We start from the raw sequence: 25,925 nt of genomic DNA, 5'->3' as shown, positions 1-25,925 counted from the left end.
TCTGTCTGACCGTGGATTGGTGGAGTCTAAACTCTTTAGAGATGGCTTTGAAAACTTTTCTAGCCTGACGGACAACATCATCTCTTTTTCTGAGGTCCTCAGAGATCTCATTTGTTTGTGCCATGATACACTTCCACAAACATGACCAAACGTTGATAGATCCCTGTTCTTTAAATAAAACAGGGCACACATTGACTCCTGATAGTCATCGCACTGATTAAAAACACCTCTGAACAGATGGACTCTAATTTCACCTTCAAATTAACAGCTTATCCTAGAGATTCACATACTTTTGCTGCTCACAGATATGTAATAATGAATAATTTTCCTTAATAGATAAATGACAAAGTATATATTTTCATCTCATTTGTTTGATTGGGTTCTCTTTGTCAACATTCAGGACTTACATGAAAATCTGATGATTTTTGAGGGGGTTATATTCATGCAGAAATATAGACAATTCTAAAGAATTCCCAAGCAATTTTCAACCAGCACTGTATATTGGAGATTAACTGATAGGCTGCCGATTAATTAAATAAGCTGTTTCCTCTAAAAAGCTTTTTATTCAGGGTAGTGAAGCCTCTTCTCTATTGACATTCATTTAAAAAAACAAAAAACAACAACAAAAATCAGCCTCTGTTCTTCTTTCCCACGTACTGCCAAAGCAGAAGCGTTAGGATTAGCCATTACGTGTTTTTGGCTAAAGGTTGCAGGCTTGCCTTCTAGTAGCTTTGGTATTATGGTATATATCGTTACTGTGAAATAAAGTTTCTATTGTTGCGCCTTGTTTGCCTCTTGCTGTAACGAATCAATGCATTTTTGTAAGAAAAATATCTATATTTAAAACTTCATAAACCATGATCTTTAGCTTCCACTAACTGTCGTATGTGCGCTCATTCAGGCGGATGATGTAGGACGTAGTATAAGGTCCCGGTGAGAAGAGACGAATGCGAGTGAAGTGAGAAGTGAAAAGTAAAGAAAACAAAACACTGGTCATGAATTAGAAGTACAAATTAAGGATTTGTAAAGAAAAATCCAAAAGGAGACTGTTTTTCCTTTGCTAAAATAAGGAAATTTTGCTTCCTTCGCTCCTGTAAACAAAGAAGGTTCTTGCAAGACTAGCATATTCTCAATGTTTCTCAATGGCTCTGAGCCACACAATTACAAAATAAAGTGGGACATTCCAAAACGCCTCGTTTTCTGAGCTTGGTTTCAATAAAAGCCGGTTTAATCTAACAAGAAAGTTTTCTTTGATTTCTCAGCTCATGAGCCCTTAAAAAGTTTTCCAGTAGATAGCAGCAATCTTCCACTAAACCATGGGATATTTTTCATGTTATCACCATGAAAGAAACTGATAAATGTAGATCTTTAAATTGAATTTTACTTAAATGTCGCTATTTTATATATGCATGTATAAAAAGTGATTAGAAATTGAGGAAAATTGTTTTTTAAAATACCATAAATTCCCCCAATACAGCAAAAATGTATAGTAAGAACATTAATTAAGTGAGTGATTTTACATGTTTTTAAAAATTAATGATTATGTTACAAAATCACATGTTAATGTCTGGGGTCTCTTGAGTACTCAGTGTACACCATAAATCGCAAATGAACAAAGCACAAGGGTTAACAGGCACAATGCCTTATAGCATGGTGTTATAGATTTTATTCCTGATTTTAAATTCATCACTGAATGTAATTATGACATAGAGTTATGTAGATTTCAACCTTTCCACACTGAAGTAGATCAGAACTGTACTGGATCATTACAGACATGGCCAACAAGTAAACAGACTTGCTTTAAGCAGATTTATGTGTAGAAACTTTATTAGACATAGAAACTTGACCCCCAAGTGGAAGAACCTTCCATATGTACATAAAAGTTGCTCTATACAACAATAATGTTTTATGGAATTTTTGCTACCATTAAAGCAACTCAAGCTTCAAGTACCAGTATCATAAGTCCAAAGTCAATGCTTGATTGCAAAATAGATTGTCATGGACTTACAGACCACTGATAGGTCCATGTTGAATGAAATAGAAATAAAATAAAATTAATATTGACTTCTAATCTTTTAATCACATACACATCTTCATGATCTAAGAGACTATAAAAAAGTTTAAATATTAGTTATAAACAGTAAAAACTACCCCAAGAAAGTTTGAAATAATTAAGATTTTTAAAAAAAATGTTTTTAAAATAAGTCTTCCACGCTAACAAAGACTGCATTTAACTGATCAATATTACAGTGAAAACAGTAATATTATGACATTTAAAATAACTGTTTTGTACTTGAATATATTTCATAATACAGTTTATTTCTTTGATCAAAGCTGAATTTTCAGCATCGTTACTCCAGTCTTCAGTGTCTTCAGTGTCATTTTTCTTCAGAAATCATTCTAATATATTTATCTGCTGCTCAAGAAACATTTCTTATTATCAATGCCGAAAATGTTTAATAGTTTTGTCGCAGCTGTGATATACTACTATTCAAAAGTTTAGGGTACATAAGAAAGAAATTATTACTTTTAATTAACCAAGGATGCATTAAATTGATCAAAAGTGACACTTTTATAAAGTTAAAAAGATTTATTTTTCAAATAAATGCATTTGTTTTTCTATCCATCAAAGAATACTGAAAAAAATGAATCACACTTTAAAACTATTAAGCAGCCAAAACTCTTTTCAACATTTGTAATAAGAACCATTTTTATTAATACTTATCTGTATAAGTTATCTGTAACATGGAGCATGAACTCAGAGATGAGGGAGGCAAGACAAACAAAACATCAATGTCATGGTGAATTCTGCTAATAGTTAGAGTGACATGACATTCCTCATATCTCTCTTTTATATTTGTTTTTGATGTCATTTACATTGGCAAGCATCTCACTAAACTGTTTGGTTATTTCCCCCTGCAGTGTATATTATAAAGGTCTGGACAAGAGAGGAGGACTTTTACTTGATTGAAGATTTAGGGTTCGTGTCCATGTTCAGCATGAGAAAGCTGGTAATATTAGCAGCTTTGGTCTCGGCTCTACACGTGGCCAGCCTCCTAACAGACACTGATGTGATATATAAGTGCCAAGAAGATCAGGACAACATTGCTACATTAGCAGCCGAGCGGTTCATTAATGACCATCACCACCATGGATACAAATTCAAATTTGTCTCACTGGACAGTCGCAGTGCAGATAAGAAGGTGAGGTTTTGCATCAAAGGTATTAGTATGTAGCATTTACAAGTACAAAACATAAATTTTGGTAAATTTTGATTGTTGCTGAAATGTACAAATTGGACATATTGAAACATTTAAAATGTAAACATTTTTACCTATTCACAGCTAAAATACATAAATTATTTACAAATCTTTAATATCATAAAGATATTTGTTTAAATGCACTTTTATCATTTTATCATTATCTAAACAATTTTAGATCCCTTAACCTTACCTCCAATAGCCAATATAAAAAGATATAAAATGCAATAGACTGAAATGTGTAGGAAAATTACAATTTTAGCAACAATGTAGCATTAAAAGGATATTTTAAGTGGCTAATGCCACTCCTAATTTAACCATTTTTTTTAATTGTACAGAATATTGAAAAACATGACAGACAAGTGCAATAACAGTGATTTATTTTTTGCAAAAATGTCAAAGACTGTACCAAAAGACAATGTGTTGCAGTCACAGTCCTCTCTGAAAGGCGCACATTTCTCATGCAAATACTGCGTCGCCTACATATACTATACCCTAAAAGTATGTCCTCTTTTTGTAAAGAAAAAGTACATACTTTTGAGTATGTAGCAGAAGAGCAGGCAAGCTTTGGGACATACTATTTCATCATAACTGTGTGCCTTTAATGGACCGCTCCTTTGCTTAGTTATGTGCATCCGGTCATCATTTAAACCAGGGGTCTAGCTGGTTCAGGTGTGTTTAATTAGGGTTGGAGCTAAACTATTCAGCACTCCGGCCCTCCAGGATAGAGTTTGGAGACCCTTGAACTGTAATGTCAAATTTGTCTTTATAAAAGTTCACAGTGTTGTTGCAGATGAAATATAACACAGATAACCATTAAATATTTTTTCATCAAGTTAGATATTGATTATTTATCACTCAAACCCCTTTCCCTGCCTGTCCATCAATCTCGCATATCCACCATGTTTTTTATTCTTTATTACATTTTTATTTGTGTTTGTAGTTCTGATCGAATCCTCATCCAACGTGCAATGAGTTCTGGGAAATATTTGCTATTAGAGTGTGCACGGAACTTTGAATTTCTGCCGGAAGTAGTAAACCATCCAGGTATCTTTGGAATACTCATTTCAACATACTATGATTTGGGACACTCTGATTCTAATTTCTAATACTATATAGGATGGATAGTATGCAAATTGGGACACAGCAAAACATGTCACCCAAATCATGGCATGTCGCAATCTGTGATGAAGCAGGCAAGAAACAATGAATGTTTGATTTCACTGCTGTAAAAGCTTCCAAAAAGTAGTTACTTTTGAACTTTTAAAGAGCAGGTCCTATGGGTTTTTAAAAATATCTCTTTTGCAGTTTATAATGTAGCTATCCTTAAATGAAAACAATCTGCAAAGTTAATCAAAAAAGTGCATGATAAAGATATTGTCTCTTAAAAGAGATAGTCTGATCTGAAACGCCTTAATGAGTCTTTATATTTTTGAATCATTTGCCTGTTACGGTATATGTCACTTGGTAACACATTTGCATAATCCCTGCCTGCCTACGAAATATGAACAGAGTCTGACCTGCCCATAAACACTTCTGCTAGTTAGTGTGTTTAGATGATGTTTAAGAAGACACTGTGTTCAAGGATACCACAGAAATACAATTCAAACCTTTTGTTGTGTGCATGTCATTTTACCAAGGACTGATTCTCTAATCTTGGCTTTTATCTTTGTTGGCTTCTAATCTTCTTAATTTGGACTAACAAGCTCTTCGAACCACAACCTGTAAGTACGATTGATTCTTTGTGTACATTTTCAATTTAGTGCTCAAAAAATGTTTTTGTGATGTATACCTAGTGCAGCTTTAGTTTTCCAGGTAAAGCACAATATTTCTGTCTTACTTAGTTATGTGCATGCTGTCACTATTTAAACCAGGGGTCTAGCTGGTTCAGGTGTGTTTAATTAGGGTTGGAGCTAAACACTTGCATAAGTGTTCTTGTATTTTATCCCATTATTATAAGAACGGATTGGATCACTATATTACTGTTTCATGTAAGGGTGCTTTGTCAATGGAAGCACTGGCTAACTGGCTCAAGGACTCCTCTCTGTGCCAGTCGCAGCAGGCTTGGCCAGCTGACCAATCAGAGCAGAGTAAGCTTATGGAAGTTAGGGGTTTGCTCCGAACTTGCTTGGAACTAATGTTTTCTAACCTTAGATGCATTTAAACCTGTTGTAGAGGACTCCAACACAAAATTAGGACACTTTAAAATACCATATGACCTGTTCTTTAACAATCAGTGTGGGGTTTTTGAGCTTAATGCCAAAGTATAAAATGGCAACTTTCTGAGCAATGTTGTCGGGCAATGTTGCAGTCAACTGGCAACCAGGTGAGACACAGGGCCCACGACCAATCGAAAGTATCCAGATAGAAATTTGTTGGCCATTCTCAATGGGAAAGTACTCAAGAAACTTAATAACTCGGCAACATTGCTCAAAAAGTTGCCCCACCTTAAGAGATGGAACGACAACATCAAAACAGCGGAGACTGCAACAACAACACATGGCTGCATTGACAAGCGCTTGTGTGAGAGGGTTTTGAGATAGCAGCCGTATAGCAGAGTTTAAAATAGATAGACAGATAATTAGACAAACATTTAAAAATCGAAGTATACTTTGGCCTTCACAGTCGCTGCTGAAGAGGAATGTCACAGAGGCTACACCATCTCCAGTTTTATTGATCCATACCGCTCTGCTTACCTGACTCCTTACCTGTAACTCGTCCTAAGTTCTCTTCACCATCATTGATCCTGATCATTCCCTCATTGTCTGTCCTGATCATACGTTTGCCAGTTCATCAGCATCTGCCAAAGGCAAAGACTATTATTCAAGATAAGTTCTACAATATCATCAGCTTCTCATCTGATTGCTCTCCTGAACTCTGCCATCTGCATTAATAAACCTCTGTGAATCATATTACCTATGTTGTCCGCTGACAGAAGACCAGACCAAAAAGGATGCATGTAGAGTGATACAGCCTACCGCAGGGGTCTTAACTCAGAAATTTGTTGTCATATGGCCATCTACAACAATGTGACTGGTCTGGAGACCTTCAATCTCGAATCGATTCATATCTCTAAACATCTCTCCACATGTATATTGGACCAACCCGCTGCTCAATCTCCTCCTGCCACTCGATCTGTCACACTCCAAACACCAGAACCTATGCAAGTTGACTCTTTCCATCTTTCCCATGCGGAGCGTCAACTGTCCTATCTGTTTGCTATGCCCAGCTGTGAGTACTATTCAACTACCTCCCCAGTTGCATCTTTGACTCGTACAACTGTATCATTAACTTTCTCAAATTCTCCGTTTCAGTGCAAGCCATCATAGATACTGGAACAGCTGGCAATTTCATCTCACTAGAACAACTCCACAAATTATCACTCAGAAAAAAATAAAAATAAAAGTTTACATAAGATGTGTTCATCTTGGCAAGTCAAGTCAAGTCATCTTTATTTATATAGCGCTTTAAACAAAAAAGATTGCGTCAAAGCAACTGAACAACATTAATTAGGAAAACAGTGTGTCAATAATACAAAATGACAGTTAAAGGCAGTTCATCATTGAATTCAGTGATGTCATCATGCAGCTCAGTTCAGTTTAAATGGTATCTGTGCAATAATTTGCAATCAAGTCAACGATATCGCTGTAAATGAAGTGTCCCCAACTAAGCAAGCCAGAGGCGACAGCGGCAAGGAACCAAAACTCCATCAGTGAGAGAATGGAGAAAAAAACCTTGGGAGAAACCAGGCTCAGTTGGGGGGCCAGTTCTCCTCTGACCAGACGAAACCAGCAGTTCAATTCCAGGCTGCAGCAAAGTCAGGTTGTGCAGAAGAATCATCTGTTTCCTGTGGTCTTGTCCCGGTGGTCATCTGAGACAAGGTCTTTACAGGGGATCTGTCTCTGGGGCTCTAGTCCTGGTCTCCGCTGTCTTTCAGGGCTGTAGAGGTCCTTTCTAGGTGCTAATCCACCATCATTGGCAACAGTTGGCAATGGAATTACCACCTCATCAGAAACTTATGGAACAGCAGCTACAGTAATTCTTTTCCATTTGCCTTTCTGTTCCTACCCCTGGATGCCCATCTCGAGGTAACTATAGATTATGCCAGCTTCAACATGGATCGAACCTCATAGAAAGACTTCAGATGACCCATCACCTGTGAGGAGATGATGCTGACCCCTGCGAAGACCTCAGATGACGCCAACTTGAATCGATATGCACAGCTGCTAAATTTTCTCTATATTGTAATCATTATGATCACACCTGAAACTTTGAAACAATGTGTATTGTGAAAATCGATATACAAATAAAATTTAGTTGAAATTAAATCGGCCATGCGACTTGTTGCGGGGAGCTCGCATCTTCACCAAGCTGGACCTGCGGAGCGCATACAACCTCATTATAATATGTGAGGGTGATGAGTGGAAGACTGCCTTCATAATACCTGCAGGACACTATAAGTACCGTGATATGCCATATGGATTGTCCAACTTACCCTCTGTATTCCAAGCCTTCATGAACTTGATAAACTCTGCTCCGACCTTGGTCCATTCTGATCTAGAACTGGATCGTGGAAGTGGATGCCTCTACGTCCAGGGTTGGATCTGTACTATCCCAGCAGGAGGGTGATCCACCAATCCTCAATCCATGTGCCTTCTTCTCCAGGAAACTGTCCCTGGTGAAAAAAAATTATGACATCGGACATCGTGAGCTGTTGGCAATCATACAATCAAAATTCTATTCTATGATGTATTTCTAGAGCACATTTAAAAACAACCGTAGTTGACCAAAGTGCTGTACATAAAGGGTCAAAAAACAAACAACAACAATAATAAGGTTGCTTTGGAAGAGTGGAGTCAAACATCAGTTCGAGGTAGTCACAGATCATCGCAATTTAGAATTTTTCTGTGATGACAAAAGGTTGAATCTCTGCCAAGCACATTGGGCATAGTTCTTCACTCGATTTGATCTGTCTTCACCAGAGCCCATACTCCCTCCGGCTATCGTTGTGAGTCCCATCCAATGGTCCCTGGATGACCAGATTGCCGAAGTCACACACTCTAAATCTGCTTTGCCGAGAGGTGCTAAGGGACGGATTTATGTACCATCTGCACTCTTAAGAAAAATGGTTCTAAACAGTACCAGAAAAGGGTTCTTCAGCTTGTAACAATAGCAGAACCCTTTTTGGTGCTAAATAGAACTCTTTTTACTGGGTTCCATAAAGAACCATGCTTTGAAAGTGCTATATAGAACCTTAAATGTGTTACAAAAAACCTTTTTAATTTCATTAATATTAGTTTATTAGCGTATTTATATTAGTTTTATTAATGTTATATGAATAAATTATTTATTAATATTGTTTTGTTACCCCTCTACCTGCCTGGTCTTATAATATCTTAAAGCGTCTATTAAGGTTTTCATAAAAACAACAACAACAACAACAGCATGTTGTGTCAATTAGGTACTTTTATTTTATTTAATGATATGTGAAATTGTAGCAAAAATTACAGTGATCTAACAGCCGTTATTAGCAGAATACAACAAATGACAATTGACACTTAACATATATATTTAAAGAAGTAAAACAAAAATAGAAACAGAAAATGGTGTAATGAAGACCAAGCCCTAGTGAAATACTGTATTTTCACAATTCCCTAAGAGTGGCTGTAAGTCCATCATTATGTGTACTTTGGTGTGATTGAGTGTCAGTTTCTCAGATGACAAGGTTGTAGGATGTGACAGCATCTGAAATGCACAGTTGAGTATAGAATTACAACTTGCCTCCTTCCATTTGTTTATGTAAAAACAATTGGCCAAAAGTAGTATGTGAGCCCTTTACAATGTTATGTTTATGCATTAACTCAAGTAATAAAATAAAATAAAATAAAATAATATAAAATAAGAAAAAAATAAAAAGAGAAAAAGACATGATTGGTAGGAAACCAGTTACATTTTAGATGATACATAAACCCGAGGGATGTACCATACTCTTTGCCTGTCTCTCGTGGACTCAGTTCATACATCTCCGGGCTCTGGACGCCCAGGCAGCCAGCGTACTCTCTTGCTCCTCCAAAATAAATACTGGTGTCCTGAAATGGCCCAGGATATCTCCCGATATGTTCAGGCCTTTTCAGTCTGTGCCATCTCACAAATGCCTCGACATCTTCCCGCAGGGAAACTGGTTCCCCTACCCATTCCCAATCGGCCATGGTCCCATATTGGGATTGATTTCACCACAGATGTTCCTCCATCGGAATCCTATACCTGCATCCTAGTCATTGTGGACGGATTCTCTAAAGCCTGCAAATTGATTCCCTTGAAAGGTTTACCCACCCCACTAAAGACTGCTGAATCACTGTAACATCATGTCTTCCGAGATTTCGGTCTACCAGAGGATATCGTTTCAGACCATGGGCTCAGTTCATATCATGAGTCTGGAGTTCCTTCTTCCAATTATTGGGTATTTCCATCAGCCTCTCATCCGGATATCATCCACAAACCAACGGCCAGACTGAACAAAAGATCCAGGAGATCGGGAGATACCTGCGGTCTTACTGCCATAAGCACCAACATGACTGGGGTCATTTTCCACCCTGGGCCGAGTATGCACCAAACTCACCCTGTCAATCTACCATGGGAATAACCCCCTTCCAGTGCATACTTGGTTAACAACCTCCCATCTTTTCCTGGTCAAGGAACCATCAGAGGTCCCGTCTGTTGACTAGTCTTGAGAGAGCAAGAGGGTCTGGGACTCAGCTCATATCCATCTTCAGAGGGACCTACAAAGACACAAGAAGCAGGCCGATGCACGATGATCTGCCACTCCCTGTAACCATTCAGGACAAAAGATCTGGCTCTCAACCTGGGACATCCATCTTCGTCTGCCCTGCCTTAAGCTGAGTCCTGCTACATAGGTCCATTTATCATTCTGGAGTATTTGGAGGAATAGGAAGGACACGGTCCTGAGGAGAGATCGTGGGTGAGCCAGGATGACATCCTAGATCCTTCCTTACTAACAAACTTCCACTCTAATCATCTGAACCGTCCAGCTCCCAGAGGTTGAGGCCGTCCCTGTTGTCATTGTCCTGTGCGGTCTTCAGGAGCCATCTGTGGAGGGAGGGGGTACTGTCACAGATGCTACACACCAGACCCGTCAGCTCCACCTATTCATTCAGCATTACCCAAATTCTAATTAACTGCACCTGCATCAGCTTATCAACTCCACACATAATGGAGTTATGGAGTCACACTTCCCTTCTCTGTTGTCCAGTCTCACTGATCCATACAACTCTACTTACCTGACTCCTTACCTGTAGTTCGTCCTAAGTTCTCCTCACCATCATCGATCCTGATGATGTGTATTTTATGGTTTACAGTCACAGCATGACATTACATAAGTAATGGTTAAACGATTACAGAAAGGTTATTCATTTTAAGGTATTAAGTGATACACAGGGCAACTTTTTGAGCAATGTTGCTGGGCAATGTTGCTGAGCGATGTTGCTTGGACACTTTTCCATTAAGAATGGGAAACAAATTTCAATCAGGATACTTCAGATCAGTTGTTAGCCTTGTGTCTCACCTGGTTGACTGCCCAGCAAAATTTGTTTATTGTCCATTCTTGATTAGTCTCCCTAGGTTAGTCTTATTAACTTGCTAAGCTTGTTAGCAGCCAGTGTATAAATAATCCTTGTTGGTAACACTTTATTTCAAGGACCAATTCTCAGTTAATTCTGCATATTACTATCATATTGGCTGTTTATTAGTATTTATCAAGCACATATTAATGCTTTATTTTACATGACCAAATTCTAGATCCCTTAATCCAACCCATACCTAAACTTAACAACTACCTTACTAACTATTAATAAGCAGCAAATTAGGAGTTTGTTGAGGGAAAACACTTAATAGTGAATATGTCTTAATAGTTAATAGTGAAGACAGTATGTGTTCCATATTCTAAAGTGTAGGGCTGCCCCTAATAGTCGACTAACCGTTAGTTAAGCAGAATGGGCTTGGTCGACCAAAAAAAAAAAAAAAAAGATATTCCATAGGTGAAGTCACGCAGTCCGTGACTAACAGATCGTTAACGGCTGGTGTATGTGGCAATTTAGGCTAGTTACATCGGGCAGGACATCCAAACACTCGTCTATCATTCATCGTCCTCAAATATGGCTTATCATCTGAAAAGTATTAGGAACTTCATATGGCCGATCAATCTAATGTTAACCCAGGCATTAAAAATATATCTAGCGAAATGTCTACTTTCAAATTAACCAATTCAAATGGAAAACAAATATTAGTTGACTAATGATTCAAATGAATGACTACTAGTCAACCAGAAAAATCTTCAGTCGGGGACAGTCCTATGAAAGTGTTACTTCCTTGTGTTTTAATGTAAAAACAGTCTCAGTTAAATTTTGATACCTCCATGACCAATTTAAACAATAAGAGGATATCTATGTACAAGGATATCTGTTCTCCCAACAGATTATTTGAACAGGAATTTCACTCTTCTCTCATGAGTTATGTTCTCTTTTGCCCATGTTTCATTGTGTTTTGGTCCTTGTCTTCCTTTTTTGCCTGTGTTACCTATTTTCTCAGCTAGTTTAATAATTCAGAAATATAAGTTTTAAATGGAAGAATATGCAATTTGTATTTTATTTTATATTTCTTAAATTGTTCTGTACTTGTCAGTTATTAACCATCTGTTTCAATTTGTTTATAATTTAAGTAATTCCGTATTTAAAAACATATGCCATCTTGTGTCTGTTTTGTATGGAGCCAAGCACATGACATGCAAGAAAAAATAAATCAATTGTGTGCGATTTACTAATTTGTTCCCTCGATGTACTAAATTGTGCACGCGATTATATTTCGTTCCCTCAATTTGCGAATTCGTTCCCTCGATTTGCTAAAGCGTGCGCACAATTTACTAATTCGTTCTCTTGATATATAAATCGTGTGGACGATTCACCAAATCGAGGGAACGAGTTAGTAAATCATGTGCACAATTTATAAATCGAGGGAACGAGTTAGTAAATCATGCGCACAATTTATAAATCGAGGGAACGAATTAGTAAATCGTGCACACGATTTAGCCTACTATTTTTTTTCTTGCATGCATGTGCTGGGCTCCGTAGTTTTGTGATTCTCTATGATTTTTATTTTTTACCTCAGTAGCAAGCCCCAGCATCCTCCATGGCTTTATGGGCTGGTGCTGCTGGTCAGATACACTATCCTCACACAGAGAAGGAATGGAGGCCCTGGTCCAATCAATCAATCAATCAATCAATCAATCAATGTTTTGACAGTCATTTACATTGATGGCAAGGAACAATTAGGCTAATCAAGCATCTGCACAAAGTCCTCAGCCTCTCTGATGGTTGGGGGATCAAAGATCCTAGAGTCTATGATGATCTGAAAACACTTTAGAAGGTCATCCTTGTGTTTGTACATATTGTTTAAAGCACAAATGTAGAAGATCCACTGTGTGATAGAGGATCTGGGGAGTCTATGTGCAACAACTTGGTCATAAACATGTACATTTCTATAATATATAATTATAATTATTATTTTGTGAGTGTGGCTCAGGGAGGGTGGTACCCTACTGTCCTCAACTGTTCAGCCACCACTGGTCATATGTTGTTTGTTATTTTCAATAAACTCTGCATCTAGATCCCCATACTTGCCTGCTTGCTTTACCTCTGGCACACTACATCAGTGTCTTTCTACATATGGTGTAAAAGAGTGATTTCAAATACAGAAAACAAGATAAGTTTAAGAATAGTGGTAAAAGAAAAACCTTTTTATGATGTGCAAATGCTACAAATTGTCTTGTTTTTGTGCAGACTGATCTTTGTGAGGTCATCTTCGGAATAACTCTAGAAGAAACTGAATGCCACATTGTGAATCCCAAACCTTTAGATCAGTGTAACACTAGAATGGAAACAGAGACGGTGAGCTGAACATCACATATCTTCCAAACTCTAATTTCAGATTACTGCCTTTTTCACTCCGAAGAGAGTGACTTTTGTGAGTTGTGCATCCATTTAACAGCCTTTTCATGTCTCCCTTAAAGAAAGTGACAGCAAAATGTAATGTGACCGTGTTAAGTTTTGAGGGAAAAGCAATTGTGGCGTGCTACATCTGTGACACCAAACCAGGTGCTGTAAACAAGTTAATAGAATGAATATGTATGTATGTATATGTAATTTATATATATATATTTATATATGTTTTTTTTTGTGTGTGTGTGTGTGTGTTTGTGTGTATGTATAATTAGACACTTGACTTACATAGCCATTCAAAGAAACCATAGTAATGTTTTAGGACACTTTGTCAGAGTACAGAAAAGGTAATGCAGCTCCTATAAATACGATTCACATAGTGATTGTATTTTGCTCCTGTTTTTGTCCCAGATTCACATGAAATACTTGTGACAAAATGCCCTGACTGCCCCATTCTACTGCCATTGAATGACCCGAATGGTCTAGAGAGTGTGAAAACTGCACTGCAGAAATTCAACAAAGAATCTAACCACGAGTCTTACTTTAAACTGTTGGAAGTGGGAAGGATCAGCACAAAGGTAAAGTCTCTTACACTTGGGTTAAACTTTACTATTTTATGCAAATACATGAGCAGAAATGTTTCTTGCGACACAAGCTTGATTACACATGCCATTTTGTTCCAAAGTTGAGTCAAAATACAAGGCCTTAACATAGTCAAGTCAAAGTTATTTTTTGCTCTTTGCTTAGGTATAAGAAGTTGGAAATACATGAGCAGCGGTTTACTGTTAGTGAATATCCCCACACCACCCATGCTGCAGCATTTAAATGAATATGTAAATATGTGCTGCATGATTTGTAAATACAGAAAAACTGTTAACATTTATAAAACTGTAATTTACAAACAAGAAAATCTGAATGTAAACCAGTAAATTTAAAATCTGTTTTGTACCTTTAACATACACTGACAGCCCACCATAAAAATGCAGGCGGTAAAAGTGAAAGCCAAATGAAGAATCAAAGTTCATCACAAGTAGCTTTTCCACAGATTTATACTAATATAATACAATATAAATATAAGTCATTTACACAAACACAAAACACCATCATGGTAACACACACCACTTAAATAATGCAATAAACTTTCATTTAACAACAGAAAATGTAACATAAACCCCTAATGTACAGTACATAACTGACAACAAAAACTATTAAGAAACATGATTATTTAAAAATACTTTCAAATGTAAAGTGTCACCCAGGGAATTCTGGGAATATCAGTTTACAGTGTTTTACTGTAAATTATACGTTGTTTTTTATACTTCTAAAACTGTACAATTAACAGTATTTTACTGTAAAATTACATGAAAAGTCTGGTTAGATCTTTTACAGTTTTTTCCTGTATTTAGTATGGGAACTTACTGTTAACCAATTTTGTCTTTTTTTGTAGCATTTTTACAATATTTTACAGTTAAAACAAACTCCAGCTGAATTGTTTTATTCCCTGTGAATACTGAATTTATTGACACAGACAATTGAAGGTAAAGGCCAAGACACACCAAACTAACATCAAAAAAAAAAAAAAAAAACTTGTGGCAACAAAAGCTGACTGTGTTGTTGCCTCAAAACATCTGCGTCTTGGCCAGAAAGTTGAGTTTAAACACACTGCAAAGATTACAGGCAACGGACAACTAGCACATATGTTCTGTGCCTGCATGAATGGAAATAACTCTCCAAAGTATGTTCAGTTGAATAGTATATGCTTGCTTTGCATCTGAGCAGATGTTTCTGGCCTCACACAGCAATTCTGTTTTATCAGACAGTTTTATCTGTAACATTAACAGATAACTTTTTGAATATGGTCATTACATATGGTTTGCTTGTAAATTGTTTGCATATTAACATAATATTTGTCTATTTTCTTAGTGGATGCTTTCAGGTCAAGGCTTCTTTGCACAGTTCGCCATTACGGAGACAAACTGTCCAAAAACGGTGGACTACCAGAAACAAAAAGCATGCAAGGCTTTGTGTGGAGTTAAAGCTGTAAGTGCAAATGTTCATTACTTATGTCAGACTAGTGGAAAGAAAACATCCAAAATACACATTGTTTGTTGTAATACTCAAGTGTTTATTTTATTACACTATTTGTGTCTGTAGAATTCAACAATACCATACATATCATTAAAGGTTGTTTTTTTTAATTTTCTTTTAATTTCTTGTTGTTATTTTTTTCTTGTGCACTGAAGCAGAAATAATCTTAGCATTATGTACATAACCTGTTTCCCTAATGAGTCAACGAGACGCTGTGCCATGATGTTGATGCTATGTGAACGCCTTGAGTGTGACTGGTGTTTGAGGCATGTGTGAATACATGGCAATCTTGTTTGGCAGCGGTCATATAATGTCACTGGCATTCCAGCATAAAGGGTGCCCACGTAATGCCACGGTCACACTAAACTGTGAACATGCAAACATTTTTTGGATACTACAATGTTTGTGATATACTTTAAGTAACACACTGCCTAATAAACAGGCCCTCTGGGAAGCAAGCCAACATATTTTTGCCAGGCTGCTCCCTCCAGTTTAAGGAATGGATAGGGAAAATGAGAGAGTGGGCTGCAAATACCATCCTACTACCTCTCTGCTAAGTAGCCCTTATTAGCTGATGCCTTCAGTAAGTATGTCAACATAGATGCATCTACATCTACACTATCTCCTCCAGTTTATAGCACTGGAGGGGGTGAAAGATGAGGAAGTGGGATGCAAATAGCGACAACATCTAATTTCCCTCTCTATTAACTCACCCATTCCTTCCGGAAGAATTTAGACTTATCCATGACTAAGCCATTTCTAGAGGTATATTGATAACATCTCCTATATTTAATATACTGGAGAGGGTCAGCTCAAACAACCTTTTTTGTGAAGGGTGATGGATGGAAGCTTCACCCCTTGAGCCACACTCACCTTCTGACCCTCCCTCCAAGAACTACGACCTGATTCCAGGTGAGAAGTTTGGGGGTGTAACAATGTTCATCGTTAAGGTCAGAAGGCGGCAGGAACCGGCAGACGTTTAACATAAATTTAATTCCAACATAAACAATGGAAAACAGAAGTAAGCGGCAACCCATCATGGACGACAAACACAAATAAAAAGGCAACATAAAATGTCCCAGGTCTGGTCCTCTCTCATCCTCCACTATCATCACTCCTCCTTTTATCCTTCTGGATCTCCTCCGTGGGACTTCAGACTGGTGTGTGGTGCAGCTGGTGTTACTCATTATCATTTGCTCCACTGGCCCCATCCCACTTGTCACACGGGAGCTAAAGGACCCTGGATTGTGGAGGGGAATTAACCTTTTGAATAGCTCGCAAGTGACCTTTGTCACTTTTTAATCTGGGACATCTTCGAATATGGTTTATTCCTCTGGGGTCTGAGTGGGGTTACCTTAAAGACAAAGGACCTTCCCCTAATGGGCCATCAGTGTGGAATGTGAGGCAGTCAAGAAAGAATGTGAGGAGATTAAGAGAATGGGTTTCTTTTTTGTTTGTAGTTTATTTACAACAGTTCATGATATAAACAAAATATAAATAATGAAGGTCAAAGGCACATAATTGAGCACATTGATTTGAACACAGACACTTGAACGGTCACACACCTTTGTGCCATTCCTAGAAACAATTCCTGTTCAACTATAAACATAAGTGAACCATACCTGACATTTCCAAGGTGTTTGCTGCTTCTTTTGCCATTCACTGAAGAAAAAACTGCCCCGCCATCAGTAGTCATTGAGGAAGCTCACCTTCACCTTGATCTTGTAGAATAACAATCCAGTGTGGTGGCACAGCTTGCTGATACTGACATCTGACTATTTTAAATTATGGCCCTTTGCAATTGAGCCTTCGCAAAGACCCCACCCCCTCTTAGTTACTGTTGCTATGTCCAACCATTCCACTCCCATGCCACACATCATGTTCTCACACAGTAAAAAAAATGCATCGCGGAGCAAAGAGGACACTGACAACAGCCTGAAAGGCAGGGCAGGTTACTTCTAGTAGGAAATATTTGAATTTTTTTTTTTTAAGAAATTCAAACAATACATGCCATTTTGTGGCTTTTTAAAGGTGTTGTGACATGAACCGATCATTTTTTTATATTTACTTAAAGCATGAATGAACATGAGTAAACAAATGAACATCAGAAGGATTTATTTTTATTTCAACTGCAGAAAGACATCGATACACACCATTTTTCAAGTTTAAGTCCACCAAAGTTAGTCTACTCTCATGTCTGATTTGTTTGTCAGACAAAATGGCGGATTCAGCAAGCTCCCTGCTAAGGGTCAATTGTCCTGGCATCAGTGTTGTGGCACTGAGTTGGTACCACACTCTCAGAGAAAAACAATTTGAAGAGACTCAGGGAAAAGTTTGAGTCAGCAGGATTTATCTGTGGTCCAGGTCCCTCTGCATGCAGGTATCTGGTCACTGCATAAAAAAAGTAAACAGCTGTGAGCATGCTGATTTCAGGAGCAACTATATTGTTAACATTAGCAATCAATAATACTAATATTGCCCACTCATAACAAAAACATCATTTTGTATTGTCATACAAGCACACATGCTTTGTATATACAAAGTGACATGACATACAGCCAAGTATGGTGACCCATACTCAGAATTCGTGCTCTCCATTTAACCCATCCAAAGTGCACACACACAGCAGTGAACACACACACACCGCGAACACACACCCGCGGCAGTCGGCGCCCTGGGAGCAGTTGGGGGTTCAGTGTCTTGCTCAAGGGCACCTCAGTTGTGGTACTGCCGGCCCGAGACTCAAACCCACAACCTTAGGGTTAGAGTCAAACTCTCTAACCACTAGGCCACAACTTCCCCTGATATATTATCACACAGTACATAAACACATACACTATAGACATTTTATGTGGATTCCCTTATATAGTATGCTGGCACGTCAGTGACATCAAATGACTGCTGAAACCAATCAAGATTGGTGGGTTTCCACAGGTCACACTGAAGGTGTTGTTGAAGCGTTATTGCTATGACCAGTGCTTGAAGTGGAGGGAAAATAATGCCAGTACTCTCTTGTAGTGGTAGGCGATTAACCTGTTCAAATGGTAAACCGGTTTGAAATATGCATGTGGCATGAATTTAGAAAAATTGGCATACCGGTAAAGGTGGCTATGCAACATAGTGTCTTGAATTGAGAGGAGATCCCTCTAGAGTCCTGCCCGGGACTGTTTTCTTAAACCCGCACCCGCCCGCTGAAGAGACTCAGGAAGTTTGAGTCAGCAGGATTTATCTGTGGTCCAGGTCCCTCTGCATGCAGGTATCTGGTCACTGCATAAAAAAGTAAACAGTTGTGAGCATGCTGATTTCAGGAGCAACTGTATTATTAACATTAGCAATCAATACTAATATTGCCCACTCATAACAAAAATAATTTTGTACTGTCATACAAACACACATGCTTTGTATATATTAATCACACAATACATAAACAACAGATTTATATTTTAGAAACTAAATTATTAAGTCTTACAACATCATAAATATCTACATCTGAGCAGATTTGTGAGCATATTATTCACAGTAAAACACTGATATAAACATTCTTAGACTTTTACATTCATCATGCTGCAGTGTAAACTTGGTACAATAGATGTAATGAAACGTTGCCTGAATAGACTATATTTTATCACTTTAATATGTTTCACTCTATTTTATACATTTCAGTTATAGTTTGGGAAAAGCCCAACTAGTAAAATTTTTGTTTTTTGTAAAAACACATGAACAAATATAAGAAAGAATAAATCGCTTACTCGTTAGAAAAATGATCTCCTCTGTTGAGTAAAGCCACATTAGATCATGCTGTCCTTCTGAGGTAAACTCAGGAGATCCCTCTAGAGCCCTGCCCAGGACTGTTTTCTTAAACCCACACCCGCCCGCTCCCGCTGAATGTATGACCAGGCCTGCCCGCTCCCGCAACCTATGTATTCCACTCCCGCCCGATCCTGTGGACATTATCTTAGAGCTTGTGAAAAATGTTTACATCCAGAATCACAGACTTTAAGCATGATTGCACTTAAATAAGATGAAGTAACCGGTGCTAAACCAAAGCACCACACATAACAAAAACATTGGGTATTTTTTTATTTGCGTTATAAAACATTTACCATTAAAACAAAACCGCAGAGAACTTTGAAAATAGGCTAGATATAATTTTAACAAATTAAATACAAAATGAAATAAAATAAATAGAATGCTTCAAAAAATCTAAGAGATTTTACATTCACAATCTTGCTTAACAGGCTTTTGCAAAAAATTTAATAAATAATTTCCTGCAGTTGTACCTGCACTCACTCACATCATTAACACATCCCTTCATACAGTGTTTCCCCTCATCATTTAGACAGGCTCGTATAACTCCACTCCTTAAAAAACCCTCCCTCAACCCCTCCCTTTTAGAGAACTACAGACCAGTTTCCCTTCTTCCTTTCATTGCAAAAACACTTGAACGAGCTGTATTCAACCAAGTCTCTACCTTTCTTTCACAGAACAACCTCCTTGACAGCAACCAATCTGGCTTCAGAGGTGGACATTTAACCGAGACTGCCTTGCTCTCAGTTGTTGAAGCCCTTAGACTGGCAAGAGCGGAATCCAAATCTTCAATACTTATCTTGCTTGATCTATCTGCTGCTTTTGACACGGTTAATCACCAGATCCTCCTGTCAACCCTACTGACAAAGGGCATCTCAGGAACCGCACTCCAGTGGTTTGAGTCTTACCTATCAGATAGGTCCTTCAAAGTATCTTGGAGAGGTGAGGTGTCCAAGTCGCAACATCTAACTACTGGGGTGCCTCAGGGCTCAGTTCTTGGACCACTTCTCTTCTCTGTCTACATGGCATCATTAGGTTCTGTCATTCAGAAACATGGCTTTTCATACCATTGCTATGCTGATGACACTCAACTCTACCTCTCATTCCATCCTGATGATCCATCAGTAGCTGCTCGCATCTCGTTTAGTAACATTTGAGTTATGATTGATGATCAGCTAACTTTCTCAGACCACATTGCTAAAACTGTCCGTTCCTGCAGATTTGCTTTATTCAACATTAAGAAGATCAGGCCCTTTCTTTCCGAACATGCTGCACAACTCCTTGTTCAAGCTCTTGTTCTGTCCAGGCTAGACTATTGCAACGCTCTCTTGGCAGGTCTTCCAGCCAGTTCTATCAAGCCTTTACAATTAATCCAGAACGCGGCAGCAAGATTAATTTTTTAATGAGCCGAAAAGAATACACGTCACACCTCTATTTATCAATTTGCACTGGCTACCAATAGCTGCTCGCATAAAATTCAAGGCATTGATGTTTGCATACCAAAACCACCACTGGCTCTGCACCCCTTTACCTAAATTCATTACTTCAGACTTATGTGCCCTCTAGAAGCTTGCGTTCTGCAAGTGAACATCGCTTGATTGTGCCATCCCAAAGAAGCACAAAGCCACTTTTACGGACTTTTTTATATGTAATTACCAGAGAGCAGCCATTTGGCTTTTCTACCTATAAAACCCGCAGGACAGCCGATGGGCTGGAAGGCTTTAGGCTAATATCCTTAATCAGCTGTGAACAGTTGCTTTTGTTATGTAAACAATGTGGGGCCATGCTGAGCCACTTCAAGGAAACTTGTGTTTCACTTTGCCATCTTAGGGAGAAATCAACACCCAACACTTTTTTTTCCTTTGTTGCTGAGATTTATTGATAAAAATAGTACAAAATAAAATAAAGAAACCAACCATTTGTACACATATTTACAAATAATATTAAAAAGTGAGTGAGTACATTCCAGCAATCACTCACAATCCTGGCACTGCCATGGTATCTCCCGTCTGCATTTACCACATGTGTATCTGTAGCAGTGAACACATTGCACAGTGGCATGATTGTTCTTGCATTGGTGTTTGACCTGACACATGGCTCTTTTGCCAGGGCTAGGTGTGGAGGGTGGTGTCCGAAGCAATTGTTCTTTTCTTGCCTTCTTCGCACACATATGAGAGTTAGCCAACTCTTGCAAGCTCCACCAGGAAGTCCACCCGTCTTTCCTGCCTTCCGGTGCATGCTTGATACAGCACATGTGCATTCAGTGCTGCTATGTCAATCATGTTATAGAACACGGCAACTGGCCAGCGCCGTGTCCCTGTGCGGACAGTGTACTCCCGCACCATCTGGTCCATCACATCCACGCCGCACTTTGTGGTGTTGTAAAGGGTGACAGTGTTTGGCTTCCTTTTGGTGGTATTATCAGTCTGAATCACGCTGTGCATGCTGCTAAGAATGTAGCACGGTCTTCTTCCGTTTGGGCGCATACGCCGTCAGCGTAGCAGCAGTGGTTGAAAACACCTAATAAATAAGATAATTTGTTATTTTCATAGCACTTTTACACACAATGACACACTTGGCGGTGTTGATTCTAAAAATTAGAAACACATAAACATAGAACCACAAAAGACCTGCAACATACCTGAGTGGTGAATTCATTGCGATCTGTGTGTCTAGCGGATTGAGGGATTTCCCGGCGAATCTTGTTGACTGTGCCGAGGATGGTGGTTTTCCGGCTAAGAAGTTTATGCGCAAGTGACAGCGATGTGAAGAAATTGTCTGTGGTAACATTTCTGCCCTTGTCTAGGAATGGTTCCATCAGCCTCATCACTACATTTTCAGACAGTCTCTCTCCACTGGGACGACTAGGGTCCTTGCCAAGATATGGGAGGACATTACAAATGTACTTGGATTTTACAGGTCGCAAGCCACCCAAAACTTGATCCCAAACTTGTCAGGTTTAGTTGCAATATACTGCAGGAAACATCAGCGAGTCTTTGACGGGAAAAAGCTGTTCATCAACGGTGATATGTAGACCATGGGGGTTGTAGGACGTGATGCAATTGGTGACAAATGATCCCCCACACACTGGAAATTGCAGCAAACTTATCAGTCTTTGCTCGATCACTCCGGGTGGACCTGTCATCAAAGTGTAGGTGTCGCATGATGTCTTGGAAGAGGTTTCGCGACATTGTTCCAATGATATGTGTGTTTCCTAGGTTTGCTGACCAGCAGTCACGTAGTGATGGAACCTTGGTAAGCCCCCGCAAGATGACAATTGCAATAAATGCCATTAGTTCAGGGAGGGCCATGAACCAATGAACATGCTCCTTTTCCTGTGCATGTTGAATAGTCCATTCTTGAATGCTATGAAGCATGTCAAGAGTGATGAAACACAGGAAGCTCTGAAGGCGACTCGAGATACTTTTACTGGCCTTAGCCGTTGGCTCTCCATCTGCAGCGTACGCTTTGATTGGGGTGAAAGGGAGACGCGTCCCCATCTGTTCTTCACGCCACACTGTGCCATCTTTTGCTGTCTCTGTCAGGTCAGTCCCCAAAACGACGCTCTCTTTTTTGGTTAAGGAGCAGTCTCCTCATCTGCAGTGTGAACAAATTCAAATTGTGAGCAATGGAAAAGTCAAATGATATCACAAATGCATGCGTAGATACTAATAATAATTCCCCAGTATCTCCTTCTCTGTATCGGAATAATGTCTGAAATCTCTTCCTAAATAAAAAGATACAACTAAAGCAAAGAAACAACTAATAATGTTTTGCACTTCAGATGGCAGTGAATGTCTGCTAAGTAGTACAAACAAAAAAGTGGACAATACAAAAAAGGCAGAGTAAATATTTATGTCACTCCACTGCTTTTTTGGTGTTTTCCACTTACTGGTTTGAAATGAAATAGGAAATAATATGAAATGAAACTTAACCTGAAGACAGATCAGACAGATCTGAGTCCGAATCCGGCTGAAGTTATAGGTCTTCTCCATCTGAGTCACAAGGGTTTACTTCACTCAGGATCATTTCCAAGGCCTGCCGAGTGGTGAGTCTTCTCTGCGTTTTCTTTTCTTGGAGAGGAGGTCAATCAAGTTATCTGCTTTTAGCAGCCCTCCCTCCCCCACACATACAAACAAGCCACCAGCAACCATTCACACACACACCCCCAACCCCCCTGCAGATTGCTCAGGTAATGACCATATTTACACATGAATTGATGCTAGTGATATCCAAAAGACTAGCCAGTTAGCATCCACTTGGCTAAAGGAGGGTTACAAATCTCTGGGACTTCTAGTGTTAAATTAAATGTTCCCTCCTGGTGGAATGACCTGCCCAATTCAATCCGAGCAGCTGAGTCCTTAGCCATCTTTAAGAATCGGCTTAAAACACATCTCTTCCATCTTTATTTGACCCTCTAACTTTTTCACTTACTATTCTAATTCTATAAAAAAAAAAAAAAAAATCTAACTACCTTTTTAATCTTTTTGTATTCTATCTATTTTCTTTTAATTTATTATACAATTATAAAAAAGACCTCTAACACTAGCTTGCTCTATTCTTTTTCTATTCTATCTGTTTTCTTTTTATTTATTATATTATTTAAAAGCCCTTGCTACGTATACTGTTTAGGCTAACTGAGACTTGTTATAGCACTTATATATCAATGCTCTTTTGTTGTTTTTGATTGCTTCCATTGTCCTCATTTGTAAGTCGCTTTGGATAAAAGCGTCTGCTAAATGACTAAATGTAAATGTAATGTAATGTAAATAATAATAATAATAATAATAATAATGTAGACTACTTAAACAAATGAACTTTAACACTGGGCATTGCTTTGCTTACTCTATATTACTATGAAGGAAAAGTATATTGCTGACTGACTGCGGTCCCAGTGCTTCTTTCTTCCAAGATCTGCCCATACACACCGAATGCCCTCTCTGATGGCGCACTAAATGCAGGAATGCTCAAAATAAAACGTGTGAATTTTGGGAGGACAGGAAAGCACTCTTTCCCATTTTTTTTTTTGTGACAAATGAGAATTGTTTCCAGATGTCTGACTTGCCTTGCTTTGCTTTTGTCAAGTAAGCAGCCGCTTTAATTTTTTTAAAATTAAAAATACTGTCAAATTCTTGAGGAAAATCTGTTGCCCTCTGCCAGAAAGGTGTCAATGGGAAGAAGGTTTACCTTCAAACATGACAATGACCCAAATCACGCAGCAAAACTGAGCACACAGTGGTTGAAGGAGAAAAAGGTGAATGTCTTTGAATGGCCTCATCAGAGCCCAGACTTAAATCCCATTGAAAATCTGTGGAATGACTTGAAGACTGCAGTCCACAAACTTGAGCAGTTCTGCAAAGAAGAGTGGGCAATATATTGCAAAGTCTAGATGTGCAAAGTTGATAGAGACAAATCCCAACAGATTAAATGTGATTGGCTGATTAGCAATTTGTGTTACCAAGCAATTGAACAGGTGTACGTAATTAAATGGCCAGTGAAAGTATATATACATATAAACAAATTTTGATTTTGATGGTTGCAATCCACTGCAAAAAAGTCGGGTCAGAGGCAAAGTAAAAGTGAAAAGGTTATAGAATATCCAAATTAAACTGTTTTGAAACAGTTCACAGTAAGCAGGTGAACTGGTAATAGGTGAGAGGATCATGTTGGGTATTAATGATTAATGGAGCATCTCAGTCTTTGCAAGCAAAGATGGATCATGGCTCATTACTATGTGCCAAATTTCATGAGAGAAGTGTCAAACAAATCAAAAATCACATTTCTCAATGCAAAATCGTAAAGAATGTAGATCTTTCACCAACAATCATACTTAGGGCCCTATTTTAATGATCTAAGCGAATGGTCTAAAGCACACGGTGAAGGTGCACTCAGGGTGTGTCCGAATCCACTTTTGCTAGTTTAACAATCAGAGTGGCATCTTCCATTCCCTTTAAGAGGCAGTTGCGCTCATGCCATGGCAGATTTGCTATTTACATGGCGGACTTTGCAAGCGCAAAGACAGAACACGTCTCCAGAGATGAAACGGAGCTGCTCGTGTGCGAGCAAATAGGTAGCCTTATTCTGATACATGCAATGGCTATCCATTATGACATGTAGGCATTTTTATATTCATGTAACCTACACAATAATAATCTTTTACAATTTTATCTTTTTATTGTTTCATATTTAAAAATGTTTGTGTTCTGCTGCGCGCCCCTCTGTGTAATAAGCGAATAAGTAAACGCGTGTTGTGGACCCGCCCAGAGGCAGATTTTCTTCAGTTCCTCAAAATTGCAACGCGGCAACAGCACGCCTGAACACACTTCTTTTTTAGACCAGCATGCCCTTGGGCACACAAATGGGCACAAATGCATTTGCTATTTAAACAACACGTTGCAGGATGGGAAAATGATAACTGCCCGGGCTGAAACTAGCAAAAACACTTGCCCCACACCTCGTGTATCATTGTGCTGGGTGTATGATAGGACCCATAATATTGTGAAAAGATTCCGCAAATCTAGAGAAATCTATGTAGGGCAAGGCAGGAAACCTCAGGTAAATGTGCATGAACATTGAGCCCTCAGATGGCACTGCATAAGAAACTGCCATGCTGCAGTGTTAAATATAGCCACATGGGCTCAGGAGTACTTCGGAAAACTGCTGTCACTTAACACAGTCTGCCGCTGCATTAATAAATGCAACTTGAATCTCTGTAACTCTGTTAGCTATACCTCAATTCTATGCAGTAATGCCACTGGGT

At 38.6% G+C, this 25,925-nt stretch overlaps 1 protein-coding gene across 1 annotated transcript; it reads left to right on the top strand.

Annotated features, from left to right (window-relative positions):
• Positions 1–2,962: 2,962 nt before the first annotated feature.
• LOC109076844 (alpha-2-HS-glycoprotein-like) lies at positions 2,963–15,439 on the top strand. The gene is made up of 5 exons (XM_042712244.1): positions 2,963–3,203; positions 13,112–13,219; positions 13,342–13,426; positions 13,682–13,848; positions 15,194–15,439. Exons 1-5 carry the CDS (start codon positions 2,991–2,993, stop codon positions 15,422–15,424), a joined length of 804 nt encoding a protein of 267 aa, XP_042568178.1. The 5' UTR covers positions 2,963–2,990; the 3' UTR covers positions 15,425–15,439.
• Positions 15,440–25,925: the final 10,486 nt, after the last annotated feature.

This window comes from Cyprinus carpio, chromosome A22 (genome assembly GCF_018340385.1).
Source record: "Cyprinus carpio isolate SPL01 chromosome A22, ASM1834038v1, whole genome shotgun sequence".
NCBI classification, from domain to species: domain Eukaryota; kingdom Metazoa; phylum Chordata; class Actinopteri; order Cypriniformes; family Cyprinidae; genus Cyprinus; species Cyprinus carpio.
The sequence above is the reverse complement of the archived record's forward strand: the minus strand, read 5'-3'. Positions and strand labels throughout refer to the sequence as shown.

Bases quoted from the DNA above. Each gene is read 5' to 3' on its own strand.
- LOC109076844 (XM_042712244.1), top strand. From the start codon at position 2,991: ATGTTCAGCATGAGAAAGCTGGTAATATTAGCAGCTTTGGTCTCGGCT. The intron at 3,204-13,111 runs GTGAGGTTTTGC...GTTTTTGTGCAG, and splicing joins GTCGCAGTGCAGATAAGAAG to ACTGATCTTTGTGAGGTCAT. The intron at 13,427-13,681 runs GTGCTGTAAACA...TTTTTGTCCCAG, and splicing joins CATCTGTGACACCAAACCAG to ATTCACATGAAATACTTGTG.